The sequence below is a fragment of the Pongo abelii genome, chromosome 5 (genome assembly GCF_028885655.2).
Source record: "Pongo abelii isolate AG06213 chromosome 5, NHGRI_mPonAbe1-v2.0_pri, whole genome shotgun sequence".
NCBI classification, from domain to species: domain Eukaryota; kingdom Metazoa; phylum Chordata; class Mammalia; order Primates; family Hominidae; genus Pongo; species Pongo abelii.
Window position 1 is genome coordinate 83809218 of NC_071990.2, and position 12276 is coordinate 83821493.

General features: G+C 34.7%; 1 protein-coding gene and 1 long non-coding RNA gene across 29 annotated transcripts in view; one reads left to right on the forward strand and one right to left on the reverse strand.

The window, feature by feature from the left end:
- Positions 1-6830, reverse strand: part of LOC129059986 (uncharacterized) — a 43033-nt gene extending 36203 nt beyond the window's left edge. For both annotated transcript variants that reach the window (XR_008526268.2, XR_008526267.2), the window contains exon 1: positions 6658-6830. This is a non-coding gene — a long non-coding RNA (uncharacterized LOC129059986). The remainder of the gene's footprint in view (positions 1-6657) is intronic.
- Positions 1-12276, forward strand: part of DOP1A (DOP1 leucine zipper like protein A) — a 101585-nt gene that overhangs the window by 40617 nt on the left and 48692 nt on the right. For 19 of the 27 annotated variants that reach the window (XM_054557789.2, XM_054557797.2, XM_024248112.3 and 16 more), the window contains 5 exons: positions 954-1124; positions 2169-2358; positions 5382-5480; positions 10890-10989; positions 11751-11860. In XM_054557789.2, coding sequence (XP_054413764.1) covers positions 954-1124; positions 2169-2358; positions 5382-5480; positions 10890-10989; positions 11751-11860 — 670 coding nt within the window. The remainder of the gene's footprint in view (positions 1-953; positions 1125-2168; positions 2359-5381; positions 5481-10889; positions 10990-11750; positions 11861-12276) is intronic. The other 8 variants (XM_054557792.2, XM_054557798.2, XM_054557793.2 and 5 more) reach the window with 2 other exon arrangements.

Below are 12276 nucleotides of genomic sequence, written 5' to 3' on the forward strand. Positions count from 1 at the left end.
CAATGGGAAATCAGTGAAAGGTTTTACTGAGAGCTGCTTCAGGGCAATAATGAACCAATACATGTTAAAACATGAAGAGCAAGATATGATAGCAGCTGCTTCTAGGTAGCTATCTGGTAGAGATACAATTTGTTATATTCAAAAAATATCTAGGAGAGTGACTTGGAGAGAGAACTTGATGACCTTGATAACTGATTGCAGGTTAGAGTAGAAAATTATTATTATTTTTTTTTTATTTTTGGATCCAGGCTGTCACTCTGTCACCCTGGCTGGAGTACAGTGTTATGACCACAGTTCATTGCAGCCTCTACCTCCCAGGTTCAAGCAGTCCTCTACTCTCAGCCTCCCAAGTAGCTGGGACTACAGGCACATGCCACTTTGCCCAGCTAATTTTTATTTTTTGTAGAGATGGGGTCTCACTATGTTTCCTGGGCTGGTCTTAAACTTCTGGGCCTAAGCAGTCCTCCCACCTCAGCCTTCCAAAGTGCTTGGATTACAGGCATGAGCCAACTTACCCAGCCATGTTAGAGTAGAAGATTTTTAAAGCTACTCATGAGGCTGAGGCAGGAGGATTGTATGAGTCAAGGATCAGTCCTAGATTTATAGCTTTTGGTCAGCCAGATAGATAGTGATGCCATATTTTGAAATGACAATTATTACAGGGAAGGCACATGTTTTGCTGGGGCACATCGGGGGAGAATTCTGTTTTGGAATTGTGAAATATGAGGACTTTGTGAAACGGCTAGGTAGCTGTTGGGTTTATAAGTATAAAACCCAGGTGAGAGAACTGGTCTGGTTTAATGGATGTAGTCATTAATATACAGGTATCATTTTAAGCCAATCAGTATAACTTTTTCATCAGAAATAAATATTTATACATATAATTGCATATGAATTAATATTGTATAGTTATTTTGCTTCCCTCTCCTCCTTTGTCTTTATTTTTTTAATAGTTCTGGATTATTTCCTCTTCTTGCAAATGCTGCCATGTCTGTGAAACCAACATTGCTCAGTTTGTATGAGATATATTATCTGCCTTTGGGTAAAACACTGAAACCTGGTCTACAGGGATTGCTTACTGGTATTCTTCCTGGCTTAGAAGAAGGATCAGAGTACTATGAGAGGTAAGATCATATTTGGTGCAGTTATGTAATTGAAGTCATGGATTTGTCAGCAAGCATATTTAGGTCAAATATGTTTTAACATCACAAATGAATTATTCTAGACAGTTCAGTATATCACATGAATATTTCTATAGCAATGAAACGTTATTATAGTTTATCTAGTCTATGTATCATACCGAAAATACAGCTAGTGATAAAAGCATAGACTTCGGAGGTGGATGTACTGAGTTGAAATCTTGCCTATACAGACACTGAGCTTAGGGAAGTTTTCTTAATGTCTGAACTTTATTCAGTTTCCTCATCTTTAAAACAAACATAATACCTATTTATTTGTTGTTCTAATAACAAATCACCTAGTCCTTAGCCAAGCACATATAAGTCACTCAAGAAAATTGTGACCCATAATTTAAAATAATATAAAAGGACATTTAGATTAGTGATAAGAATGGAAGATTAGTCCATGCACTAACAATTTTTAAGTTGCTAATGGGAGAAAATAGCTTAGTACCAGTACAGTGCTGTTTCACTAGCTGTTGACGTGGTACTCTTGATATCTAACTGTTCAAATGAAGTTATTTGATCTGTTTGGACCCTATTATTATTTTCGGGGAGTTAAGAATTGTAGGCAATGCATGATGGCATTAAGTATCTCTAATATCTCATTACTAATATTCTTATTAAAAAACTAAAATGTATATGGTATTTTATTACTTAGAGTACTTTAACAACCTAGTGAGGTAGATAGGTCTTGTGGTGGAGTGTTTGTTGTTGTTGTTCTCTTCATTTTACAGATGAGGAGACTGAACTTAAGAACAATGAAGTGACTTCCTCAACATATACAGCTAGTAAATGGTGGAGCCAGGACTTAAATTCAGTCCTCTGACTCTGAAGTATATTCTTCTTTCAGTCTATCACACTTGTTTCCAGGGTGGAACATATGACTGTAGCATGGATGTTGGCATACATTTTTGGAAAAGAATGATTTATTTTTTAAAATATGAAACTAACTGTTTCCCTTCTTAAACCACTTTATTTATACCTCAGAACAAATACGTTGTTGGAAAAGGTTGCTGCTGCTGTGGACCAGTCAGCATTCTACAGTGCCCTGTGGGGTAGTCTTCTCACCAGTCCTGCTGTGCGTTTACCTGGAATCACGTATGTTCTTGCCCATTTAAACAGGAAGCTTTCTATGGAAGATCAACTTTATATAATTGGCAGTGATATTGAGCTAATGGTAGGTCTAAAAATGTGGTTGCTCATTTCACAAATATTTCTTTAGAGCCAGGCACTATTCCAGACATATACTGAGGATTGTATAATGAACAAAGTTCCTATTTTCATCGAGCTTACATTTATCAAGGAAAATTAAAGGCCAAAATAATAATTATTATTTTTAAAAGCTTAACTCCTGGCCTCAAGTGATCCTCTCACCTTGGCCTCATAGCCTTCTTTATAAGAAGTAAATTTTAGATAAAGTAATATAGCCAGATTCCATATGGAATTTATGTGAGAAGATGTACTAAAACAGATAGTGAAAGATAATAGGAAGAAAAATCACATTTATTGCTTACTTATACAGTATTTTTCTTTTTAATTTCAAGATTAACAACAGAGGGCAAGCTTTATATCTCTAGAGTGCTATACTCTTAATATGAGCAAGGAATAAAAAACCCTCAAGGATCATTTTGAAAAATTAAACAATTTGATTGATCATACTTTACTTTTTCCCCATATGATTATGACATTACTGATATTTTAATGCATATTTCTGGTTAGATTTATTGAAGTTAATTTATGTACACTGAAATTAGACCTTCTTACATTGTAGAGTTACCTGAATTTTGGAAAGCACATAGAGTCATATAATCACTATTGCAATCAAGACACAGAATATTTACATCACCCTAAAAAGTCCTCTATGCCTTTTTTTTAGTCACTCCCCTTCCCCTACACTCCCAGGCCCTTAGAAACACTGATATGTTTACTGTTTCTGTAGTTTTGTTTTTTCTAGAATGTTACATAAATCATACTGTATATAAGTGGACTCATTTTTTGTGTTCTTTAAATCCACGTTGGTCAGGCTGGCCTCGAACTCCTGACCTCAGGTGATCCACCCACCTCAGCATCCCAAGGTGCTGGGATTACAGGCATGAGCCACTGCGCCTGGCCTGTGTTCATATACCATTAATCAGCTGATGGACATTTGGGTTGTTTCTATATTTTTTGGCTGTTAAAAATAATGCCCTATTGAACACTCATGTATGAGTTTTGGTATGGACATGTGTTTTCATTTATTTCGGGTATACATCTAGTAGTGCCATTTCCAAGTTTTTTGGTAACTCTGTCGTACTTTTTGAAGAACTGGCAAACTTTTTTCCAAAGTGACTGCACCAATTTTTATTCCCACTTGCAGTATATGAAGGTTTCAGTTTCTCCACATCATTGCCAACACAACACTTGTTGTTGTCTTTTTTATTGTAGTCCTCCCAGTGGGTATAAAGTATGCTCATTGTGGTTTTGATTTGCATTTCCCTAATGACTAACGATGAACATCTTGTGGTTGGTTATTGGCTATTTGTGTATCTTCTTTGGATAAATTTCTATTCAAATCCTTTGTCCATCTTAAAAATTAGATTATTTGCCTTTTTGTTGTTGAATTGTAGGAGTTCCTTATATATTCTGGATATTAAACCGTTGTCATATATATGATTTGAAAATATTTTCCCCCATTCTGTAGATTGTCTTCTAACATTCTTGATAGGGTCCCTTGAAGCAAAAAAGTTTTAATTTTGATCAAGTCCAGTTCATCTAATTTTTTTTCTCTTGCTGCTTGTGCTTTTGGTGTTATATTAGGAAACCATTGTCTAATCCAAGGTACCAGAGATTTACTCTTTTTTCTTCAATGCATAAGTTTATTAGAAACTGCCAAACTATTTTCCAAAATGGCTATGCTTTTTAAATTCAGGTTTTAAAATATACTGTTACATTTCTTTTTAATAACTTAATGGAAATTTTAAATCATTTTTTACTTATTTAAACAAATGACACGCATGGAAAAATATTTCCAAAATATCACAGTCAAAGGAGTATTCTTTCTAATATTCAAAGAGCTACTGTAGATAAATAAAAACAAGTAGAAAATGGATTTGAACAGATAATTAACTTAAAGGAAATAAGAATAATTCAAACATAAAGAGATGATCAACACTGTAATAAAGAAATGAGTTTAACTACACCAAGCCAGTTTTCATGTCAGATGGGCAAAAATACAAATATATATATATATATATATATATACATATATATATATATATTGCTAAGCAAGCATGTGGAGAAACAAACTGTCATGTAAAACTGGTGGGAATATAAAGTGATAGAAACCTAACATAAAGCATTATGCTATGTATTTATTGACACAGTCTCACTTTGTCGCCCAGGCTGTAGTTCAGTGGCACAATCTTGGCTCACTGCAACCTCCACCTCCAGGGTTCAAGTAAACTCCCTTGCCTCAGCCACCCGAGTGGCTGGGATTACAGGCATGCACCGCTACACCCAGCTAATTTTTGTGTTTTTAGTAGAGACAGGGTTTCACCATGTTGGCCAGGCTGATCTCCAGCTCCTGACCAAGTGATCTACCCACCTCAGCCTCCCAAAGTGCTGGGATTGCAGGCATGAGCCACCATGCCCAACAGCATTATGCTATTTAAATTGTAACTGCACATACCCCAAGACCTGGCAATTCTATTTTGAGGAATTTATCTTACAGATGTACTTGTATGTTACGTAGGTATTATATATTACAACATTATTTACAGTAGTGTTTAGAAATGTATAAGTGCACATGATTAGAAGCTTGGTTAAATAAATTTGAGTTCATTTATGAAATAAAATACTTTGGCCGTTAAGAAATGAAGCTCTTTAATGATAAGGAAAGATCTCTAAAACATGTTAAATGAAAAAGGCAGGTTTGGAATATATGTATAGTGTTTTTCTTGTATTTGCAGGAAATATTCACTAGTAAAACTGGTGCCTACAAAACGGAAGTTGGATAGTTGAAAGTTTTGCTGTATAGTCTTACATACTTCTGAATTTTTAAATCATCATGATATATTTACTATTCAAAATAATGTAAATATCTTTAATTATTGATTAGATCCTCAGAAGCATACTTTTGAGAAAATGAAGAGTTGTTACATTTTCATGGCAAAAATGTCTCAGCATAATAGACAATAGATGTTAAAGATGCTGTTATTTCAGGTAGAAGCAGTAAGTACTTCAGTGCAGGACTCAAGTGTACTTGTACAGAGAAGCACACTGGACCTCATACTCTTCTGTTTTCCATTCCACATGAGTCAGGTAAAATATTAATGCTGATATTATTATAAGGCATTCTTGGAAAACTATAGATTGATAATGTGTAGTTATTTTTTAAAGGCATGTGTGTTGAATTCTTGTATAAATCAGTAAGCGCATAGAAAATAAGTTCCTTTTTAAGGAGTGGAATTTGTTGTGAAAAAAACTAAAGATAAAAGCTTCACTGATTTGATAAAAATACGGTCATTGAAGTAGATTATTTCATACTTTTGAAAAAAGTTGTAACATATAAAAAGCAAGATGTTCTCTATTGCTAACTCTGAGTAAGCCAAGACTGAGACCCAGGCCTTCTACCCAGCCATCATCTGTACTGATGTTATGTTATCTCGTTTTGGTGATTTTAACATGCATGCCAGACCCTTAGCAGAGTTGGCTATAACTTAAGAGCCACATGTTTAGCCACTGTGATATTCTATAGTACTTTTATTACAAATAAGTGCAACTAACTTGACAAATCATAAATGAAGTTCATTCCTAGAACTTAATTTAATCAGTGCCCTCATTTTAAAAGAAAGGATCTAAATTCCTTTGACTTCTAAACCTTGATGAAGAGTGATTTACAGTACCAGTATATAGGCATTCAGAATGTTGGAACTACATACCTAACAAAAGTAGTAAGATATAGAGAATATCTACCTTGGAAAAGTAAATTTATTCCTAAAAAGGACTATTATTTGAGGTTTTCATAAGAACTGTGATTAATAGATAACTGTAGTGAATTTTCATTATGACTGGCCAGTTTTTTATTCATTATTTTATTAACATTTTTCTTTTACTTAATTTGATATTGAAATATTAATAACTAAATAATTCTACTCTTCGTTGTCTATACTTTGACTAATTGGAACATAAACCACTCTGTTTGTATTTTGAGACTTTCACCCTTCAGCCAAGGGACTTTATTCTGCCCTCTGGCTTTTCACAAAAACAACTGTTGAGTCATCTCAGCATAATCTAAATTTACCAATGCTCTAGTATGGGGATGGCCAAACAGCCCATAAGTTAAGAAAGATTTATGCTTTTTTAAAGGCTTAGAAAAAAAAGAAGAATATGCCAAAGCAATGTGTGTGATCTGAAAGTCTAAATTATATACTGTCTGGATCTTTATCCAAAAAATTTATTGACTTTCACTCTTGAACTTTTCCCATTGCTTTCTTACCTTCCAAACATTCAACATCATTAGGCCCTCAATTGACAGATGTCTCAACAAGATCTGAGGAATTAAGTCATAGCAGACTCAAGAATAACTTAATTTGTAATCTTAATATATCAGCGTTTCCTAAGCTTTTCTCAGCCTGTACTTTCTTCCTCTGCCTTCTCTGTATTCCTCCCAGCCAAAATGTTCTAGATTCTTATATTCTATATTGTGTGTTATGAAAACAATAGCTTCGTTGAATGTGTTTTTTAAAAGTATACACCCAATTCTAATAATCTTATAATTCTAATACTTTTCTCCCGACTATGCTACCAAATTCTAATACAGTTCTCCCTATTACTGTACCAAACTGAATAAGGATTTTGATGTAGGTACCTTAGTGTTCCACTTTCCCTCTTTCTATGTCTTACATATAATAGAATACAATCCAAGTATGGATTGTATTATAATTGTGACTTAACAGTGCCTTCATTACCATATCCCAAAAGGATGATTGTTGTTAGGAACTTCAGCAGTGGGATGGACTGCTACACTTCTTTAACTTGTTTCCTGGAAAGCTCACCCAAATCTGTAGTACTTACACCTTTGAGATAATAGACTTTTTTTCATGTTAGAAATAGATAGTGATATCAATTGTAATCAAGAAGCAACTTCTTTTTTAAGTTTATTTTTTAATGGACATGAATTGTATATATTGATCCTGTACAACATGATGTTTGAAATATGTATACATTCTGGAATCTGTAAATTGAGCTAATTAACACTCATTACCTCACACAATTAATTTTTACAGTGAGAACACTTAAAATGTACTCTGAGCAGTTTTTAAGAATACAATACATTGTGGCTGGGCGCAGTGGCTCATGCCTGTAATCCCAGCACTTTGGGAGGCCAAGGCGGGCGGATTACGAGGTCAGGAGATCGAGACCATCCTGGCTAACATGGTGAAACCCTGTCTCTACTAAAAATACAAAAAAAATTAGCAGGGCGTGGTCGTGGGCGCCTGTAGTCCCAGCTACTCGGGAGGCTGAGGCAGGAGAATGGCGTGAACCCGGGAGGCGGAGCTTGCAGTAAGCAAGTGATCGTGCCACTGCACTCCAGCCTGGGTGACAGAGCGTGACTCCGTCTCAAAACAAAGAAAAAGAATACAATACATTGCTAACAACTATAGTTACTGTGTTGTACCGTAGATCTTTTTGAACTTATTTTTCCCATCTGAAATTTTTTATCCTTTGACTAACATCTTATACTTCCTGCTTTCTTAAGTAGTTTTTCTCCCAAAATAAGATGGGGAGACATTTGTACTTTTAAAGGTTTTGTGACAATATAATCTTCATATCTTATGTTGGATAGATCAGAAGTTCTCAAATGTTTTAGTTGTAGAACCCCATTACAGTCTTTAAAAGTACTGAAGGTCCTCAAAAATCTTTTGCTTGTATTGGTTAGATCATCTATTGTGATTTGTTCTTTTGGTTAAAGTATATGAAGAAAATCTGATCTCACACTGATATGTAGTTGGAAAATCAAGGAGTATTTCAGTAGCATTTTCCGTTAAAATTACATATTCTTTGATATTATACCAAAACTTTGAAGCTGTAGATTTTAAAAATTAGTTACAATATTGAGTCTTAAACCACATCAATGAACTTTTCATATTCTATTACATTAAAATCCACTGGTCTATCTTGTACTTTCAGTGGCTGTTTCAGTCATGTGTGCTTTTGTAACATCATGATTGGATATTAAGGAAATACTGGTTTATTGAATTATGCAGATTTTCCAAATGTTTTCACATTTTATTATACAATACCAATCATGTTTATTACTATTGCCACTGATCTCATCAGTAAAGATTTTTAGATATTGGGAGAAATTTTTAAGCCCAGTATTGAGAAGCTTTCAACCAATTCAAATCAAAACAATACAATTTCAACCAGATGCGGTGGCTCACACCTGTAATTCCAACAGTTTGGGAGGCCTAGGCAAGCAGATCACTTGAGGTCAGGAGTTCAAGACCAGCCTGGCCAACATGGTGAAACCCCATGCTCTAATAAAAATACAAAAATTAGCTGGGCATGGTGGCACATGCCTGTAACCCCAGCTACTCTGGAGGCTGAGGCAGGAGAATTGCTTGAATCTGGGAGGCAGAGGTTGCAGTGAGCCCAGATTGCAACACTGCACTCCAACCTGGGCGATAGAGTGAGACTCCATCTTAAAAAAAACCCAAAAATACAGTTTCAGTCTAAATGCAAGTTTTCCGTAATTCTACTTTTCTCCTAGAAGCCCAACTTTTATTATTTGTCACGATTAATGTTATTTTCCTTGCAATGACTGGCTCACTTTGAGAAAATGACTACAAAATCTCCAAGCCTGAATAATCGTAATTCGTATTAGTAATTCTTCAGGTAAAAATGGCATTCTTTGAGAAAGCTGGTAGTTAAGCTCACAACTCAGTTATACAATTGCTTTTCCTTGAGACAACTATCATACTTCAGTATACATCAGAAGTACTTTTAGTACTTCTTTGTTTTATTTTATTTTATTTTATTTTAATTTTGAGACGGAGTCTTTCTCTGTCACCTAGGCTGGAGTGCAGTGGCGCTATCTTAGCTCACTGCAACCTCCGCCTCCAGGGTTCGAGTGATTCTCCTGCCTCAGCCTCCTGAGTAGCTGGGACTACAGGCGCCAACCACCATGCCCAGCTAATTTTTTGTAATTTTAGTAGAGATGGGGTTTCACCATGTTAGCTAGGATGGTCTCGATCTCCTGACCTTGTGATCCACCCGCCTTGGCCTCCCAAAGTGCTGGGATTACAGGTGTGAGTCACCATGCCCGGCCACATCAGAAATACTTTAAGTGAATCTTTCACTCTATTATACAGAATATTAAAAGACATGCACTCAAAGGTTGATACTTCTTTTTTTATGTTACTACAAGTACATGACAGTAAAAATATAATGATTACAAGTATAGTGGGTGCAACTTCTGTGCTGCCTCTTTTCATGCTAATGTGCCAGCAATTTTATCCACTATTGCATGATCAGGGCATATGTCAACAGAACAAAAACCCCAATAACATCTTTGTATTGTTATGAATATGCATAGTTTTATTTGTTATGAATATGAATAGCTGGTTTTTACTTTGTGGACCCCCCTGAAAAAGTCTTAGAGATACCTAGGGGTCTTGAACCGTACTTTCAGAATTGTACAGATCAATAAAAGGCATTTGTGTTCAAAGGAGTGAACCTAATTTGTCAATTGTTGGTGATCTGTGTTCTGTATCATCTCAGTTATTTCTCTAAGGTTCCTTTAACACAAATGAGCTGGGTGAATCCTTTCTAATTCTGTCAAGAAGCATGATATAGGACAAAGTTCACTGGTCTGTGATTAAGGAGAAGTGAGTTCTCCATCTAGCTGGGGCACTAACCAGGCATTTGAAGTTGGCTAAGCACTTAGCCAAAACCTCAAGAACCTGTGAGGTTTAGGTTCTTTACTTATAGAGTGGTTGTTAAACTAGTCAGTTTCCACATTATCATCTAATTCTCAGATTCCAAGATTCTATTGTAAAGTGATTATCTGGCAGTATTCTTAAAATTAATAGCAAGTTAGTTGCTTTTCTTCTATTTTGATTTTTATAAATTTACCTCTTTTAGCTAAAACCCAGATCTCCTTTAATCATTTTTTTAAACATTGAATTAAGGATATTGGGAAAAAAGAAAAAAATTGTTTCTCTTAAAAAGAAATGGAACAAAATGAGAGAAAAATTAAGATTAGTTAAAGCTGGATGATTGGTAGAAAAGGGTTTACAAGATAAAAATTTTTAAAAAGAATAAATGACTGAGTGGATGAAGATAGTAACCTTCTCAGGAGTTTATAGTCAGTTGACAACATTATAAATGTGAAAGACTAATGGCATATCATTTTCTTGTGTCTGTCCCATCTTGCTCCATTTTATTTGTTTTATGTCACAATTTGCTTTTATTATATAAAGAACTTTAAACTGAAAGTTGAAATAATTAAGTTATAGTTTCAGTTATGCAGCTAAATAGCCATGTTACCTAACTTCCTGTTTCCTAATCTGTAAAATGGAAGTAATGATTCCTGTGTTTGAAATAATACATGAAAGTACTCCATACACCCTAATATTCTAAGCATATTTCAGAGCATTTTTTAAAGAGGAAAAAATAATATATATTGTATATTGTTAAGTACAACCATATTCCTAACTCTTTCAGGCCACTCGACCGGATATGATCAGGATCTTGTCAGCAGCCCTTCATGTAGTGCTAAGGAGGGATATGTCTCTGAATCGAAGACTTTATGCATGGCTTCTTGGTAGGTATTTGATGTCTACAGTCCTAATTGGGGAAAAAATGGAGGGAGATTTGTCATGTGTAAGTATTGCCAAGTTGTATGTATGTCCTGAATTTAAAAACTAAAATCTCTTGTGTAAATGGACAATAAAAATATAAACAGTATTAGTTGTGTATTGTATGAAGAAATTTTAGCAGCTTTATAGTTAAAGAGTCTATTTGAATTCATAAAGTCATGTTCCCTTGTCCTTAACAAGATGTTATTCCCCTTACAAATTGAGATGGTTGTATATAAGTTAGTAGGCAAAGAAGGATGAGCTAATAATCAAAATACTGTCCAAAACTTTGAATTCATCAAAGGAATCAGGACTAGTATCATTGTCTTACACATCATACAGTGTCCCACTCAGGCAGTAATACATATGTACACTTTAGTCTTCCATGCTTTTTGTGTGTTTTGTCTGTCTTCACAACTCTTTACTGCCTAGAGTGAGGGGACATAATATAACTTATTGTGGATGTTCTGAGTATTCAATTATTTCACTGTTAGTGAAATTGGCCAAAAAAAAAAAAAGGATAATTCTGGAAGAATACTATGATACTTATGTATTGAATTGGTTTCCCTTTATTAAACTATCTAAAATGATCTCTCTTGCTGACATTGAATGGGCTACTAATTGGTAAGTGTTTAGTGCTGTTCTGAGATTTTGCTGTTTTGGTATTTAGTGAACAACAGTTTTGAGAATTCCATTTTAAGTAATTTTGTGATTTGTTTCCGTGGAGGTTTCGATAACAACGGTGCTATCATAGGACCCAGAAGCACAAGACACAGTAATCCCGAAGAACATGCCACTTACTATTTCACTACCTTTTCAAAAGAATTATTGGTCCAGGTAATGAATACTTTCATTATTCTTTGGTTACTTAGTGACCACTAGAGGTAGTGAAAAAGTGTAAGACGAGGTCTTGCCTTAATTGAATTCACAGTTGAAGGGGTGGAGACAAGACTTACAAACTTCCCAAGAATTTTTATAACAGGCAAATTCCTGTAAAATGATAATCATATGTTAGACTACCATGTAAGACAAAAGACTTTTTTTCTCTTACTTTGTTGTTTTCATTGCTTTATTAAAACATAGTTGTAGCTTCTCACCTGTCTGCTCAATGAAAGTTGGAGCTTTTCCAAAAATGAGTCAGGACCTGTGCTATTTCCTGTAAAGCTCTGGAGAAGTTTATTTCATGTTATTTTTAATTCAATTATATTTATTTAAGATATTTGAAATAAACAGAAGAAAATACATGGTATCTG